General features: G+C 44.8%; 1 protein-coding gene across 1 annotated transcript in view; it reads right to left on the reverse strand.

Annotated features, from left to right (window-relative positions):
* Nucleotides 1–18,677, reverse strand: part of TMEM178B (transmembrane protein 178B) — a 359,361-nt gene that overhangs the window by 31,198 nt on the left and 309,486 nt on the right. The window contains exon 3 of the mRNA XM_003791564.2: nucleotides 459–596. Coding sequence (XP_003791612.1) covers nucleotides 459–596 — 138 coding nt within the window. The remainder of the gene's footprint in view (nucleotides 1–458; nucleotides 597–18,677) is intronic.

The following is an 18,677-nucleotide window of genomic DNA, read 5'->3' on the forward strand; positions in this document are numbered from 1 at the left end:
AAAAAAAAAAAAAAAAAAAAAGAAAGAAAAGAAAAGAAAAGAAAAGGGAGCACCCACACATCAAGGGTGAAAAGATAGGCTTTGAGGGGACAGTGCCCAGAAAGCACCTGCTTCCCACACTGAAGTCAGAGCCTGTGTATGAAATGCCCAGGTGCTTCCTGGGCTCAGGCTTCTCCTTCTGCTACAACCACAATCATCATCATTTCCATAAAGGTCTCTCTTCCATGCCAGGCAGTCCGATCCCCAGAGGGTGAGGACCATGTTTTACTTCCCTGTGCATTCCCAACAGCTGGTGCAGTGGTGAGTAGCTAAGAACTTAGCTACAGAGAATGCTTGTGGAATCAATGGATGAGAGATTGAGAGGAGCTCAGTCCAGCTGTGGTCCCCTCTGTCACACCCTCTCAGTCATTCTCCTTCTCCCAGAACTCAAGTACCCCCCCCCCGGCCCACGGCCTCACCTCCCATGAGGAAGAGCAGCCCTGCCACATACTGCATAAGGCCCCGGTCCCAGCAGCAGCCCAGCACACCGATGATCCAGCCAAAGAGGATGATGGCCACCGCCATGCCCATGAAGCCGGCTGTCATTCTGCGCAGGTCTGTGGGGAGAGAGCAACAGTCAGTGTCCGAGCCAGGGACTCAGGGCCAGGGAGAACCCTGCCCCAGGGTGGGGGGGAAGAGGGCCCCAGGAGCCGAAAGGCCACCCAACCTTTCAGAGAGGAGAGAGCCTCCTGGTGACCTGGTCCTTGTGTGTAAAAACATGCTGCCACAGTTTGGTTCCTAAGTACAGGGAGAGACCATCACATGACAGTGGCCACTAGTAAGGGCTGGAACTGGCACGAGAATCCTCACCTATCTGGCTCCCCAGTCCCAACCCCAACATCGCTCAGAATCTCTGAAGAGCTGAGAATCAGAGAAATGGTTCAAGCTGGGCAGGGCCGGGCAGTCAGGCTGCACCTGCCAAGGCCTCGCCCTTCCCTCCAGGCTGTGCTGGGCTTTCTATGACAGTGGTTCTCAACCTTCCTAATGCCTCCTAATGCCACAACCCTTTAATACAGTTCCTCATGTTGTGGTGACCCACAACCATAAAATTATTTTCATTGCTACTTCATAACTGTAATTTTGCTACTGATATGAGTCATAATGTAAATATTTGATATGCAGGATGTATTTTCATTGTTACAAAGGGGTCATGACCCACAGGTTGAGAGCCACTGCTCTAGGAGGTCAAGTGCGAGAGAGGCTGAGGGTTTGGTGCTTGGTCCTTCCGCTGTGTGTAGGCTTGGGGCCCAGTCTTCCCCACATGGGGGCTGTGGGGTGGGGAACCACACACCACACACTCCATGTGTGCCTGGAGCAGCCCCCAGCTTGCTCTGGCTTCTGCCTTTCCACCCTGGGACATCCCAACTTTCTGAATCAAACCCTTCGCCGCCCCATACCTGGCTGGCCCAACAGCTCTGGGAGGCAGAGGGTTGTCAGGAAAGGCAGTGGATTTAGCAGAAGGGAGAAGGCAGAGCTTCTGCTGTGGCTCAGTCAGCCACTCAGCATCTGTCTCGACCTGGTGTCTCCCGGCTGCTCCTGCCCTCCTGCACCCAGCGGTAGCCAGGGCTGCATTCACACCCTCCCTCCATGTGCCCACTGCACCCCAGCCCCAGCAGCTTCTGCACACCTTTCTCATCCTACATTCCTTCCCTGTGTCACGCCACCCTCTCCTTCCACTGCCCCAACCCTTCTCCACACCTCCCCGCCCAAGCCTGTGCCCCAGCCCAGCCCTACCCTGCCGGTGCGCACACAAGAGCAAAACCCTTTGTCCTGCGTCTGCCCAAGGGTCTGGCCTCCTAGGGGTTTCAGAGCAGCCTGGAGAACCTCATAGGCATTTCCTTCTCTCAAAGGGAGGGGTGGTAGCGGGAGGGTGGTGGGAAGGGGTCCTGAGAACATGCAAAAACACCAGCTACTGCCCAGTCTCTTTGACCCATGAGGAGCAAATACCCCACAGGTTTCTGTGGGGAACAACTTGGGGTCTCAGAACTGTGTCCCACCCCTCCCCTCCTTACTCTCCCGCCAGCTGACCTCTGGGGAAGCACAGCAGAGAAAGGCTGGCACAGTCTGGCCTGAGGCCCCTCTGTCAAGGGATCTGCCCACCTCTTGTCCTGACACTGCCCATCAGACACTAGTAGACCCTTGCCCCCCTCACTCCTCATAAGGTGGGCCCACAGAGACAGCAGGACAAGGCCCTCATCATGGGCAGAAGTCCCTGGTGAGCCACAGGGCAGGTTCCTTCTCTTCCCAGCCCTCCCTGTCTCCCCTAGCTGACCTGGGGTGCCTGCCCAGCCGAGTAGAAATAATACTCCTTATGGTCACTTATGGGAACTGCCAAGGACACCTTATTATCGAGTAGCCCTGGACTGCCTACTGTGCTTGATGAAACTTTGTTAAAGCATCATGAGATTACAGTAGGAACATGTGAACCGCACTCGCTTCCTGCAGCACTGGCCATGGCCAGCCGGGAGCGCAGCAGAGCAGAGAGAAGCATTTCTCCCTTCTTATTGGACCACCTGTGCTGGCTGTGCCTTCCGTCTCCCCAAATGCTCTCTCCATGCCACCTGCCCGTGTCCTTAGTCACTGCTGCCTCCACCCCATGAGATTACAGTAGGAGCATGTGAACTGACTATTTGTCAAAAATCGTTGGTTGTAAACATGTGGCTTTATATCTGGGTGTCCCTTCTGTTCTATTGGTCTATGTGTCAGTTTTTAACCAATACTGTTGATCCTATCAACAGATGATTGGTCAGAGAAAATCTGGTATGTATGCAGAATAGGATGCTGTTTGTTCATTAAGAAAAATAGGATCCTGTCATTTGCAGAAACATAGATGGAAGTAGAAGTCATTATGTTAAGCGAATTAAAACCAGACACAGAAAAACCAACATTGCATGTCCTCTCTCACACGTGGGAGCTAATAAAGAGGATCTAATGGAGGTGGAGAGGAGGAAGATTGATAAGGGAAGCTAGGAAGGGTGTGTGTGGGGAGGGGTGATGAGAGGTTGGTTAGTGGGATCAAACACACACTTAGACAGGAGATAAGTTTTTTTTTGGTTTTTTTTTTTGAGAGAGAACCTCAAGCTGTCCCCCTGGGTAGAGTGCTGTGGCATCACAGCTCACAGAAACCTCCAACTCCTGAGCTCAAGCAAGTCTCCTGCCTCAGCCTCCCAAGTAGCTGGGACCACCGGCACCCACCACAATGCCTGGCTATTTTTTGGTTGCAGCTGTCATTGTTGTTTGGCAGGCCTGGGCTGGATTCCAATCTGCCACCTTAGGTGTACGTGGCTGGCGCCTTAGCCACTGAGCCACAGGCACCAAGCCAACAGGAGATAAGTTCTAATGTTCCATAGCAGAGCAGGGGGACTATAGCTAACAATGTACTGTATGTTTCAAAGTACGTGGAAGAGAGGATCTGGAATGTTCCCAATGCAAAAAAAAAAAAAAAAAGATAAATGTTCGAGATGATGCATATCCTAAATCCTCTGACTGATATTACACATTGTATGCACGTACCAAAACATCACACGTACCCCATAAATATGTACAAATACTATGTATCAACAAGACAAACAAACAGAAACCCGGAAGGTCTAAGAGGGCAGCACATTCCTCTTCTGGGTCCTTCCCTTGTGGTACATGAGGGTGGGTCTGTCTAGTGCAGTGGTTCTCAACTTTCCTAATGCCTCCTAATGCCACACCCCTTTAATACAGTTCCTCATGTTGTGGTGACCCACAACCATAAAATTATTTTCGTTGCTACATCATAACTGTAATTTTGCTACTGTTATGAATTATAATGTAAATATCTGATATGCAGGATATATTTTCATTGTTACAAGGGGTCGTAACCCACAGGTTGGGAATCCCTGGCCTAGGGGAAACCCTGTCCCCTTTGGCAGCACTAGTGAGGCTGACCCTGCTGACCCCTCCCTGAGACAGGCACGGACCTGCTGAGGCCTGCCCTCACTTGGCCCTGCTCATTGGAACACTGGTTCCCAGGTTCTGCAGACCCAAGTGGGCAAAGTTACTGCCAGCGGGATGGAATGGATAATGGGTCACAGTAAGGGTTGTCCCCTCTAACCAGGGAGGGAAAGTGGGCAGGAAAACAGAAGGGAAATGCAAGTCAGAGAAAGAAGGAAGGTGACAATTACTGGGGGACAAGAGCAAAGCGTTTTACTTAGAAAACAAAAGGCAGAAAAGCAGAGAATGGAAGGAATAATTTTTCTTCCAAAAGTTCCAAGTATAAAGGAAAATACAATCTTGAGCCCTGCAGCTGACTGAATGGGCCCCTCTTGGCCAAGGGGAAGTCAGACATATCTAGTTACTCAACAGCCCTTTTGGAGTTATTCTCCGTAATAGTAAGATACAAAATCATCAATAGGCCTAAGGCCACATAAGGCAAAGGTTTAACCTGCAGGTCATCAACTTACTTGACAGATTCCTTGAGTCTTGGTGTCTAGTGTATATCCAGTGACTTGTCTCTGATTAACAGACTTCTTTAACTAAAACGTTCCAAGCCAATCAACAAAGCTTCGTTTCTTAACCAATTACAAACCAAAGAATCTTTAAACCCATCAAATATCCTTCAAGCCCCCAGTTTAAAATGTCCTGCCTTTTCAGGCCAAACCAATGTATGCCTTGGTTTGGCCTGAAACCAAATACATAATGATATACAACTTCCTGTATAATTCCTGTCTCCCTTAAAATGTATAAAACCACTAAAAATAGACCTGCCGTTCGACCCTGCAATTCCTTTATTAGGTATATTCCCAGACGACCAAAAATCCCATTACAACAAAGATATTTGTATCAGAATGTTTATTGCAGCCCAATTCATAATTGCCAGGTCATAGAAGAAGCCCAAGTGCCCATCAATCCACGAATGGATCAACAAACCGTGGTATATGTACACCATGGAATATTATGCAGCCATAAAGAAAGATGGAGATTTTACGTCCTTCATGTTCACATGGATGGAGCTGGAAAATGTTCTTCTGAGCAAAGTATCACAAGAATGGAAGAAAAAGTATCCAATGTACACACCCCTATTATGAAAGTTATACCTTTTATATGAAAGCTATAACCTAATAACAGCCTAAGAATACGGGATGGGGAGAGGGAGAGGGGAGAGGGTAATGGGTGGGGGGGGGATTGGAGGGATCACTTCTGAGGTTTATCTTACAAGGGTACAAGTGAATCTTTCTAAGAGCAGAATGTGAACGTTTTAAAATAATAACTAAGAAAATGACACGAAGGCTATGTTAACCAGTTTGATGGAGGTGTTTCGGATTGTATGTGAAAACCCCACACTGTACCCCAGAAGTGCATTAATGTACATAGTTACCATTCAATTAAAAAAAATGTATAAAACCACTTGTAACCCAACCACAGGGAGACCACGTGCCAGTCTTCCTAGGTTTGGGTCTTTGGGCCATGGCTGCATCTATTTGGTTCAGAATAAACCTCCTTACAGACTCTGGGTTCTTTTCTGTTGACATGAGACAGACAATCGTCATCTGCACCCCAGGTCAGGGAGGGATGGTTGACCTCTGACACCAGTGAGGTACACTTCACTGTCTCCCAAAGGGCTCTGCCAACAGCAGCTGAGGGTTGTGTTAAGTTGTAGATTTGGAAAGAAGAATGAAAACCGGAGGTCAAGCCTGTGTATTTTCACTGGCCCTGGAGGATTTTCACATCACCCTGCCAGCCTTATTTTGCCAGAGCTGCATATGAATAAGCTGGTTAGTTTGTCCTTAGACTTATGTGGTAACTCAGGGAAGCTGTAACAACAGCTTGTAAGGTAGTCAGGGCAAGAAATATTCCTATTTTATAGACAAGGGAAGCAAGACGCAAAATTGTTAAATAATGAACCGACAAATAATCTGAAAACCAGTGAACTTCAAGAAGAGTGAGCTGCATTATTGAGTTCCATAAGAGAAAATAAAATAAAATAATGTCATTAAAGACATACTGGGTTATAATGGCAGATTAACAAAAGCATCTAGCATTTCTTCCTCCCAAACCACGCCAAAACTGTAGTCGAGAGATTGTTTTCAAAAGGCCAGAAATCCACCAAGATGAGGAGAATAGGAAAGGAGACAGGGATGACGACAGCCAAAGAGCAGAGGCTCAGAACTGAGGGACAGTGGAACTGAACTTAGTGGCTCTCAAGGGCCAAATCGAAAGCCAGCATCAGGGAAGCTGAAAACCGACTTGCAGAAAAAGCCCATGAAATGGCACCAGCGCGTCCCCTTGGATCGAGTAGGCAAGCACAGGGGAGAGAGATAAAAGAATGGTGGGGTGGAAGTTCTCTAAGAAGGAACTAGATCTCCAGATCTCCTGGCCCACTCACACCCCTGAGGGACGCCCTTCTGTGTCCTGAAGCAGGGTGGGGGAGATGCACAAAACAGAGAACTTAGTAGTGGGGGTGGACAAACTCAGGCGAGGGTTGTCTGGCACAGGTGGGGGTCCGGATATTGTACTGAAGTTCACCATAACACCCTGGCAGGATGACTGACTATGTCCACACTGGATGTTGCCTGACTGTTGAGACCCCAGCCCTCTCTGCTTGGCTCCCAGAAGCTGGCTGCCAGGCCTTTGCCCTTCAGACTGGAGACCGGGGGAGGACTTTCTGGGGATAAGCGGCACAGAGGAACAGGCTCCCTCATCCCCTAACTCTGCTCCCAGCCAGCTCTTTAGCACTCACAGATGCCCCGTCAGCACTAGATATCTGAGAAAAGCCCATGACCTAGGAGAAAAAACAAAAGAAACTATGCAGGGAGATGCAAGAAGAAAAAAGGAATGAAAAATTATCATTAATGCCCCCCACCCCACCCCCGAGAGACCAGAGAAGTGAGCTAATGCCTCCCTGAAATGAAGACAGAACACTATTAAAAAAGGACTAGCTGGAGAACAAAAATAATATCTTGAAGTAAAGTAACAGAATCAAAATCTACGAAATGTATAGTATAAACGCAGTTCTCCACTTATATATTAATAGTCCTATCATGTTCCAGAAAAGACGTAAGGAGGCTTACAGAAAGCACACAGCAGAGCAGGATAAAAATACCGATGAAGGAGAGAAGAAGAAGGAGATGGAAGATGGGGCAGATACCACAGCACACACACAGCCGGCTCCAGGCGTCCTTAGGAAGGTTCTCATACCCCTGGATTTGAACTTAAAGGCATTCGACAGTATTTCTATTGTTTTAAAATCATTGTTGCTGGGTGGTGCCTGTGGCTCAAAGGGGTAGGGTGCTGCCCTATATACCAGAGGTGGTGGGTTCAAACCCAACCCTGGCCAAAAACTGCAAAAAAAAAAAAAAAAAAAAAAATCTTCGGTGCTTTTTATTTGTGCTAAAGCAAGTCTTAACTGCCACCCTGCCTGAGGAATGGCCTGAGAACTGGATTCTCACCTGTCTGCATTAACCTGTGTGCCAATCTTCTCTCTTTAGGGTAAGAAACTGTATTTTTAACTCTCATATGAATCTGCAATTAAAAAAAAACAGGAAATGCAAGCCAGAGAAAGAGGGAAGGTGATAAGAGGAGATGGAGGTTGAGCACACGCAAAGTGTTTCACTTAGAAACAGAATACAGGGCCGAAAGGCAGGGACACAGAGAGCATGATTTCTCTCCCCGAAGTTCTGAGCAGAAACGAAAATAAATCAGATAACGCTGTGTATTTTTATCATGTACTTACTGTGCCCTCGGCAGTATTTTGTACTCAGGAACTTACATGGATTATATTTTTTCCCCCCAACTCTTCCTGCCTTTTAAGAAAAGAAGAAAAGAAAAAAAAAAAAAAAAGAAGAGGGAGGAGAACCTAATTCTGAGCACTCGGAAGAATATTCTGCAAAGCTGGCCTAAGAATGGTCCCCTTGGAAAGAGCCCGGAATGATGAGTTTGACTCTTGAGGCAAAGACCGAGATAAAGAAAAATCTTCTTGCGAATCATGTTGGGTTTGAGCCCATTCTCTGCGTTCTGTGGCCCTAACATTTAACACCCTAATTTTTGAAACGAGACAGGTGCATTCTAAACTTTGGTGAATTGAGTTCAGAGCTGTGCAAAGGAGTAGGCAGAGAGAGGTCGATAATGAGGGAAGGTGGAGGAGGAAAGGCGAGGAGAACCACTAAATAGAACCAGAAAAAGCCGTTCTCCCCTGTGGAAAAATGTTTATTTGGAAGTTTACACGCCTATTAACATTTAAATTGAAAGGTATTACTTGCAACTCTACCCGGGAAACCAGGATATCTGCATTTAAATAAACACACCTCTTAGAAAGGAAAAATATACGGGCTCCGAATGTCTATTTGCTCTTTAAAGACCTTGCACAGAAAAATGATGATGACTGGAATTTTTTTTGCTCATTAAAAAAGCCCTCGGAAATGGTGAGGGTAAGTATATGTTAGCCCTTGCTACATTGGTGTAGACTGGGGCTAGAGAATGGAGCATTTTAATGCCTTATATTAGTGGTCCCAGTGGTAAGGGCTTGGGGGACTACTCTGCAGCTGGAGACCAGTGAGACATAGTCCTCTGCTGGCCACACGGGCACCCTGGGTGGAGGTGAGCCGCCTTTGCTGGAAGCTCTCCCTCCTGCCTGATGTGAGCACACAGCCGTGGCTGCAAAGCACGGGAGTGTGAGGCGCCCGGGGAGCTGGACATTCATTTATGAATTAGTCTCTTGAGAATCAAGGCCACAGGAATTGGAGGGCACAGCAAATTGGTGAGGGCAGAACTCAAGTGTTTTTGCCCCAAGGGCTCAGTCAGTCTGGGAGGTAAACAGAGAGATGGACTGCAGGGATCAGCTCAGGCCAAGCTGATTCAAAGGACCAATCACTGTACAGCAAGCATCTCTGAGGAAAGTGGGGGCTTGGATTCTGGGGGACCATATAGAGATACAAACAGGTGAGGCTGGATTTTGGGAACCAGGCCACCCCTGTTCCAATCCTGGCTCTTCCACATATCAGGGGTGTGGACTTGAGCAAATTAGTCCATTTCTCTGGATCTCAGTTTCTGCATCCGTAAGTGGAGGTCATGACAGTACTTACTCCAAAGAGTTATTAAGAGGATTAAACAAGTTAGTATGTGTAAACTGCTCAGAACAGCACCTGGCACGATGCTCTAGCTGTGTCAGTGTAAACAGCAGTGCAGGTCACCTAAATTAACTCAGTTCTCTTTTGTTCACACGCCCCATCCCTTGCATTCAGCATACATGAGCACAAAGGAGCCCCGTAACAAGTTGGGGTAAGCCCCTAATTAAGGAATTGGTAGTCAGAAGAAGTAGGCTTCCAGAAGTTCTTCTTTTGCCTTTCAAGTACCTGCAGAGGCCAAGGTGAAGGCTTTATTTTTCAATTTATTGAGATGCATCAACCCCAAGTGTTGATGCTGCCTGTCCTCCAAGGACCAAAATGGCCAGAGGCTACAGCAGTGAAGCGCTGAGGTGCCAAGGGCCAGAGAAGCTGTTCTAACACTGGGTTCTGGCAGTGAGCACTGTACTGATCTAGAAGGAAGAGAGGTGGGGCAGGACTGCCACTCTGTTGGGAGGGCTTCAGTGACTTAGTTAAGACCAACCAAAACAGCAAAGTACCTAACGGGAAGTTTTGCTGATGACTTTCTTCTAGAGCGTAAATTGGTTCCACATCATAATGTAGTTACGTACATATATGTTATTTTATGTTTTCAAATTGGAAGATAACATTGCATATTTTTATCATGTACATGATATTTTGAAGTACACATGCACTTCAGAATGCTTAAATCTAGCTAATTAACAAAACATTATCTCGCAAAGCTGCCATTTTTTGTGGTAAGAGCACACATGACTACATTTTTCAAGAATACAACACATCAACTATAGTCACTTTGCTACACAACAGATCTTCTGAAATTTATTTCTTCTCTGTAACTGTAATTACATATCATTTAATTGACCTCTCCGCATCCCCACTCCCCTAACCACCTCAGTGTCTAGAAACTACTATTCTCTAGGTCTACATAATCAGCTTTTTTAGATTGCACGTATGAGTGAGATCATAAGGTATTTGTCTTTCTGTTCCCGGTTTACTTCACTTAACATAATGCCCTCCAGGTTCATCCATGCATCACAAATGGTAAGATTTCATTCTTTCTATGGCTAAACAGTATTCCATTTCCTTATCCATTCATCCATTGATGAAGACTTAGGTTGACTGCAAGTCTTCGCTATTGCAAATAATCTGCAATGAATATGGAAGTACAGATATGTCTTTGACACACCAAGGTCGATTCCCTTGGATATACACCCAGCAGTGGAACGCTGGATCATATGGTAGTCGTGTCTCTAATTTCCTAAGGAGCTTTCAGACTGTTTTCCATAATGGCTATACTAACTTCCTTCCCACCAGCAGTGTGTCAGGGTTCCCTTTTCTCCACTGTCAGCCCTCGTTAGTTAACCTTTCCCTTTTTGATGACATCCATTCTAACCAGGGTCAGGTGGTATCTCAGTGTGGCTCTGAGGTGCATTTCCCTGGTGATGAGTGCTGTTGATCATTTTTTCACATACCTGTTGGCCATTTGTATGTCTTCTTTTGAGAAATGTCTATCCAGGTCTTTTGCCTGTTTTTAAATTGGGTTATTTGGCTTTTTGCTATTGTTTGAGTTCCTTATACATTTTTGATATTAACCCCTTGTCAGATGTATATTCTGCAACTATTTTCTCCTATTCTGTTGTCTTTCCATTTCCTCGTTTCCTTTGCTATGCAGAAACTTTTTCATTTGACCCCATTTACCTATTTTTGCTTTCGTTGCCTGTGTTTTGAAATCTTATTCATTAGCAAAGTATCTCAAGAATGGAAGAAAAAGTATCCAGTGTACACAGCCCTATTATGAAACTAATTTATAGCTTTCATATGAAAGCTATAACCTAATTATAGCCTAAGAATAGGGGGAGGGGGAGAGGTGGGGAAGGGGTGGGTGGGTGGAGGGAGGGTGATTTCAGGGATCACCTCTGTGGCTTATCTTACAAGGGTACAAGTGAATCTTTCTAAAAGTAGAATATAAACGTCATAACTAAGAAAATGACATGAAGGCTATGTTAACCAGTTTGATGAAAATATTTCAAATTATATGTGAAAACACCACATTGTACCCCATGATTGCATTAATATACACAGCTAATAATGTACACATTATTATCATTTAATAAAAAAAAAAATTCCTCATCCAGACCAATGTCCTGAAATGTTTCTCCTATGTTTTCTTCTAGTAGTTTCATAGTTTCTGGTCTTACATTTAAGTCTTTAATCTATTTTAAGTTAATTTTTGTATGGGATAAGAGATGATGGTCTAATTTTCATTCTGCATGTGGACATCCAGTTTTCCTAACACCATTTATTAAAGAGACAGTCATTTACCCATTGTGTGTTCTTGACACCTTTATTGCAAATAAATTGGCTACAAACATGAGGATTTGCTCCTAGGCTCTCCATTCTGTTCCATTGGTCTATCTGCCTGTCTTTATGCCAGCACCATAGTTCTTTGATTATTATAGCTTTGTAGTATATTTTGAGATCAGGACGTGTGAGGCCTCCAACTTTGTTCTATTTGCTCAGGATTGCTTTGACTATTTGGGTCTTTTATGGTTCCATACACATTTTAGAACTGTTTTTCATATTTCTATGAAGAATGTCATTAGTATTTTAATATGGATTGCACAAACCTGTAGACCATTTGGGTCATATGGCTGTTTAAACAATATTAATCCTTCCAATCCATGAATACAGGATATCTTTCTTTGGGTTAATTCAACTTTTTTCAATGGTGTCTTATGGTTTTCATTGTAGAAATATTTCACCTCTTTGGTTACATTTATTCCCAGGTATTTAATTTTTTATAGCTATTATAAATGGGATTATTTTCTTGATTTCCTTTTTAACTAGTTCACTATTAGTGTATAGAAATGCTACTGATGTCTGTATGTTGATTCTGTAGCCTGTAACTTGACTGAATCTATTTATTAGCTCTGTTTTTAGTAACCTTTTTAGGGTTTCCTCTCTATATAATGCCACATAATGCAGTTATATTTAAGGAATTTTGTGTATGTTAAAATAAAAGAGTTCTGAAGTTTCCATGAGAAAGTACCTGACTTAGGGCTTTGGTCCCTAAAAGCCCCTTCAGAAATACCCTCCGCCTCCCCCTGAATCTCCATCTCTCTCCAAACCCCTTCTGCCCCAGTCAGAACACACTGCTGTTCCTTCCCTCTTTCCTTGACAACGCTGTGCTCTCTGCCAATATGGCTCCCCACTGGCTCCATCTGGCAAGCTTCTCGTCATCCTTGAAGATTTCTCTACAAATTAAATGTCTCTTAGAGGCTTCCATGGTACTTTAACAGACACTCACATCCAGTCCTCGGGGTTCCTGTAGCAGTTGGTTGATAACACTAGCACGTCTTTTTTATAAGTATTTTTGTAAGTGTGCCTCCCTTTCTCCTGTAAATTTGAGCTTGTTCAGGGTTACATTCATGTCTGTCTAGTCCCCAGAGCATTGCCTGACATAAACAGGTGCTCCATAAATATTTGCTGAATGAGATCACCATCCCACCCTGTGACAATTACTAAAATTATGTGCACCATCATATAACACAGGGTAAGGAGAGTGAATCTTCATAATTCAACCCGCTTCAGTGACTCAAATGCCATCATAACTTAAAGCCAATTTTTCTCTTCTCCAATCTTATATTTTTAGAAGGCAGTAGTATTAACTTTCACTTAACAATTCAGCATAGCTGTTATTGCACACAAAACACACATCACTATGGGTCTGGAGCTATAAAGTGTAATGAGCACATATGATACCCTACAGATTAGGGGCCCAACAGACCTTTCTGCATCAACCCTCCCCCAAATCAGGAAGAGACAGTGGGAGAAGGTAGTTGCTGTAGAAACAAGAAATGGTTTCTGGGTCAGAAGACAGGCTTGATGCTTCCTTCTCCTCCATCCTACCTCCAGATCAGAGAGAGCTGCCATAAATAGGGATATTATGTGATGTTGCCATATACAAATCATGTCCATTATCAAAACAATGAAAGACAAATTGCAAAATTTGTATTCGCCCGATGAAAGCTAGGCTGGTAGCTAAAGAAAGTGCTTGGAGAAAAGAAAGAGGTGGGGAAAAACCCAGGAGAGTGAAATCGTCACAAACTGGAAAAATCACAAAGAATGGCTCCCTCTCCCTGCTGCTACACTGCGAAGCTGACAGCAAAAACTGCAGAAGGGAAAGATGAAAGGAGACTGCAGCTCAGACAAGCAGATACACCTGGGTGGACCCTGCTTCAAGCCTGGTTCTCTTCCTGTCGTAGGCTGCCTTCCTACTGATGAAGATGAGCCAGACCAGGACAATCTGCTACTTTACCCAAGAGAAGCTTCCGTTTCCCCAACCATCTATCACGCATCACTGGCAGCTGTTCTGAGTGCAAAGTACAAGAATCTGGGCTTGCTTGGCAAGAACATGCCCCTTTAGACTTACCACAAAGCGGTCAGAAGACAAAGCTTTAAAGTGCACAGGTACACTAGAGGGTACCACACAGCCTGCAGAAATGTTCCAGGTGTCTGGGACTTGGCTCATGGCAAAGAATTTGAAAAGTCAAGGGACGGGGAAGATAAATAGGAATTAACAGTGACTGTGCGGTTACTAGTGCAGACACGGCCCTGGGCAATTCACACTGCGTGTCCTCCAAGGGCTCTGTGGGGTAGGTGCTATTTTCTCATTTTGTAGATTTGGAAACCCAGACAGGGGGATTTCCGTTGACAAGATCACACGAGCAGTAAGAAGCAGCCCTGCAAAGAGGGCTTGGTCTGCCCATTCCACCCCTCCACGCTTTTCATGTTCCACGTCACTTCAAACCCCAGAAGGGGACTAAACATTCAATCAAATGTAATGGAATAGGATTCAGCTATTAAACTTATTATTTTGAAGAATGTCAATGACATGGGGAAAGTTCATAATACAGCATTAAATAAAAAACAGGGCACAAGCCTACATATTCTCTAGGAGCCCTAGGAAAGTACCATGGGTACGTATGTGCCTCCGAGCATGTCTACCCACGTGGGAAAAGCCAAGGAAAAGAACACCACATGTTAACAGGGAGACTTTTTGGGGTTGTGATATTTTAGGTTTTGTTTGTTCTTTTCTACAATGAGAATGTGTTACTTTAACAATCAGGTTTTGGAGGTTGTTTTTTTTTTTTTTTTTTTGGTTCTTTGGGAGATGTGAGCTTTATTATCTTTTTAAAAGTCCTAATTATAAATAATGAGGCAAGCTGCGCTAACTAGAGCTATGATAGAAGACAGCGGCCTCAGGTCTGGCTGTAGATTCCTCCCCGAGAATACTGTCTTTATAAAGACACACCACTGCTAAATATGTCCTTTTTAACAGTGCAAGCTACACATCTGCTCTGCTCCTCTTTGGCCAACAGTGTGCGCTGTGGAAATGATCACCATCGGGAGGTCCGGGATCCCTTTCCTCAGCAGCTCCGGGGAAGCCACCACAGACTGATCACTAAGTCATCAATGCTACAACTACTATTCTTGTTTGTGTGTGACACTCCCAGTGAGGTGTCCCTGAGCACCCGCTCTCTGACTACATCTCACACTATAGCAGCACAGCACTTTGGGACCACCCTCAAGTCCTAAACAGAACTTAGACAAATGTCACTATATCAATCTTCTTATTCCCTACCCCACTGTGTCCCTTTAACTGTTGAGATCTCTGCAAACAAAGCATAGCAATTTCTGTTTGAACAGCATGATGGCATTGAGAAAAATCCAAAAATACTGAACTTAAGATTTTGAAGACTAGCATTTGAGTACTGGCTCTGCACATGCTGGTTGAAATGCATCGTATGGGTCACAACCAGTCTTAGTCCTGAGGCCCCAAAGCTGAGAACAATAGATGATGAGCCCCCTTCGCATCCATACTCTGAAGCTGCATCATCCAATATGGTAACCACTTGCCACATGTAGGTGTTGAGCACTCAAAGTGGGGCCTGAGCACTTGACGTGAGATGTGCTATAAGTGTAAAATACGCACCAGATGTCTAAGACTCACCAGGACTTTTATTGATAACTAAAATATTTCTAATAATAGTTTATATTGATTATATACTAACATAGCAATACTTTGGATATATCAGATTAAATGAAATACATTATGAAAATTATTTTTACCTATTTCTTACATCTTTAATGTGGCCAATGGAAAAAAATGTTAATTATATATAGATAGTCTGCATTATATTCCTATGGGACAGGGCTGTTCTAGAGAGAGGTGTAAGACCTTGTGCAGATTTGCCATGAAGTGCGACAACACAGTTCTGCAACTCCCCTTGCAGTGTATTTCCCACCTTCAGTTTCCATGTGATGAGAGAGAAGAAAGTCATCTTCAGAGGGCCCTCAGAGGGCTCTCCTCTCCATGGGCGCTTCCCACTCTCCCCACCAGCACTGTTAGCTCAAAGCCAGGAAAGGGCCTGGAAAGACTCATCTTGAGAGCTGCATGTGGGTACTTTAGAGCTGAGAGGACAATAGGGAGGGTGCCTGTCTGTGGCCCGAGGTTGGCTCCAGGCAACTGTGGCAACTGAGCCAAGACAGAACGTGTGTGGGGAATGACCTTCTGCTTTCTCCCTGGGCCAAGAGGATGTCAGTGATGACTAAAGCACCTTGACAAGACTCTGCCCTACAGCTTTGCCTGCTAAGGTACAAAGACTCCAACAGAAAGACCTCCAAAGAACTCCACGTGGGCATTGCATGTAAAATGAGAGGTGAAGAGGGAGGGGGACCAGATCAGCTGGAAAGTGTCTGCCCACATCAGGAGACAATAGTGTATCCCCAATCCCTGCAATGCTCTCCAAGAGATATCACAAAAATGCCCAACAAGAGACAGAGCCAGCACTGAGGCCCTACCCTGTGAGAGGCCCCAACACAGACAGCAGTCATATCAGCTAGATACTGGAGTTTCCTGTCTTCCATTCCCCATCCCCAGCCCTGGAGGAGCCAGAAATGTCAGGGCTAACAGGGTACAGGTAGAACAACAAAAATAAAGTAGCTGATCAGATCTCTCTTCTTGATGCAGGTTTCCTAGAGCTTGTCAAGCCCAAGCTGGGGAAGGGAGAAGATTTCAAGTAAAATGCAAGGCTGAGGTTCTGCTATTAGAGCTAGAATTTTAGTACCTACAAATAAAGTTTATTCATAGTTGAAAATTTAGCTCCAAATCTGTGGGATATCCAATATATAACATACCATGTGAGAACGGAGATGAACATCAAACAGAATGGGCTTAAAAGGGGAGCCCATTGAAGGGAGAAAAAGGAATAACGTTGTAAGGTAAAGTCTTTTCACTAAATTGGTGACCTCATATTACACAAGTCATACCTGAGACAAGAATGACATGATGATGACAGTAATAAAGCTGGCATTTCCTATGTGCTTGACATGTTCCAGCACTTTCTGTACATTATCACTTTTAATGTTCTCCCAAACTTACGAGTTTATCTCCCCTTTTTACTGATGAGATAACAAGGAATTTGCCCTAAGCAGGCAGCTGGGAAGCAGCAGAGAAGGGTGAGGGTGCTGGTCTGTCTCCAAGCCTCACGCTTTTAATCACTGGGCTCTACAGCTTCTGAGAGCACTGATCAGAAGAGATCTGTGAAAGCCTTTGTAAACTGTAAAGTGCCACAAACGCTAGTGATCATTTATGTTCACTGCCAGGCTACAAGGCAGAGGAGCAAATATAAGGGAACAAATACAGCATCATCCAATGTCTGTTTAGTTCCCGGGCACACTAGTCTTTACAAACAACATGGGAAATATAAGACTAGCAGCTTTCTTTCCCCCAAAGCCTTTCAATTCAGCAGTTTTGGAAAATTCTGTTTTCTAATTAGAAGTATGATACTGAAGGGGCCTACAGAGTGTGGGTTTATCTTCATCTACAAAGCAAAGATGTTTTCCAAAACCCACTGTGTGGGAGGGAGGGCAGGGGCAGGAAATAAGGGCATTTGGGAGCAGTAAGAACCGCAGGATAGTAGCAGCTTCAACCCCAGGAACAGTAGATGGCCTCTGACCCCTTCTTGTACATCTATTGCATTATGCAAGTTGCATAATTTCTGCATTCATCTGTCTTCTTTCTGAATGGGAATAACAACACTCTTGCTGCCTGGAAGTCGGGGGGTTGACCAGATGACTTTTTTCCTAGTAGTTGTGATTCCCAATGCCTTGTTTGTGATATGCCAGCCAATCTTTATCTCAAAAGATGAAGCAAAAAGTGAAAATAAAGAGCATGTTGCTAAAACACTAATAATACATCATTGGGGGGGGGGTGTTTTGAGGAGTACTGAGGGACCATAAATGAAAAATGATGACCAGTCTGTGCACCTCCCACCAGATGAGAAGTCATTGTGAATAACGTTCTTCCCTGAAGGGCAACGTCTCCTCTCCCCACTGTGGTCCTTCCCCATTACCTCAGTGACCAGTAAGGAGCAAGTGGGCTGGGGTCTACCCCTCCTGTCCACCGTGCCTTTCTCTGTGGCTCTATTGACTTATTTGTTTTTCCATTAAATGCTTTCTTTTTTTTGAGACAGAATCTCACTATGTCACCCTCAGTAGAGTGCTGTGGCATCACAGCTCACAGCAACCTCAAACTCTTGAGCTTAAGAAGATTTTCTTGCCTTAGCCTCCTGAGTAGCTGGGACTACAGGCACCCACCACAATGCTCAGCTATTTTTTTTTGGTTGCAGTTGTCATTGTTTAGCTGGCCTGGGCTGGGTTTGAACCCACGCGCCTCAGTGTATGTGGCTGGTGCCATAACCACTATGCTATGGCCACCGAGCCTATTTTTTTTTTTTTTATTAAATCATAACTGTGTACATTGATACATTTATGGGATTCAGTACTGATTTGATATACAATGTGAAATGCTTACATTTTTGAAGGTTCTCTGTGGCCCGAGCTTCTTTAGCACTGAGTTAAAGCTCACTCAGATAAAGGTCTTGCCAAGGAGAGGATGCCTTTATAAGGAAAGCTAGGTTTATATCCTGGCCTGCACTTAAGAAAAAGTGCCACCAGCAAAAGTCCCCCTTTGGAGTCACCCTGTATTAATTTATTTAGCCATTCAACGTCTAGTTATCAAGCAGCCATACGTACAGCAGTGGACCCACCTGAGTTACCAGCCGCAGGGAACACACTTTCCGGAGGGAGAACAAATGACACACAGACACACACAACATACGTGTTGGGTTCTGGGAATGCTATGAAGAAAAACAAAGTATGTAAGGAGGAGGTGGTGTGATAGGGTGGAGTTGGGGATATTGCTATTAAATATGAGGAGGACAGGAAAGCTCTCTGGGGAAGGTGGACATTTAAGCAGAAGAGAGGGAAGGGAGGAAGTGGCATGTGGGTGTCTGGGGGAAGGCAGGGGAAGAGCAGTTGCAAAGGCCCTGAGGCAGGAGTCTGTTGCCACATCTGAGGAGAAGTAAAGACTACGTGTCCTAGATCCTCCAGGGTAATGGGTTTCTTTTCATAATTATTCCAACATGCTGACGTAATAGATCTTAGAGATCCATTAGAGAAGTATTTGCTGTAACCAGCTAAGTTCTCTTCCAGAGAATAAACACA

This window comes from Otolemur garnettii, unplaced genomic scaffold, assembly GCF_000181295.1.
Source record: "Otolemur garnettii isolate 467f Iridium unplaced genomic scaffold, OtoGar3 scaffold00049, whole genome shotgun sequence".
Taxonomy (NCBI): Eukaryota; Metazoa; Chordata; class Mammalia; order Primates; family Galagidae; genus Otolemur; species Otolemur garnettii.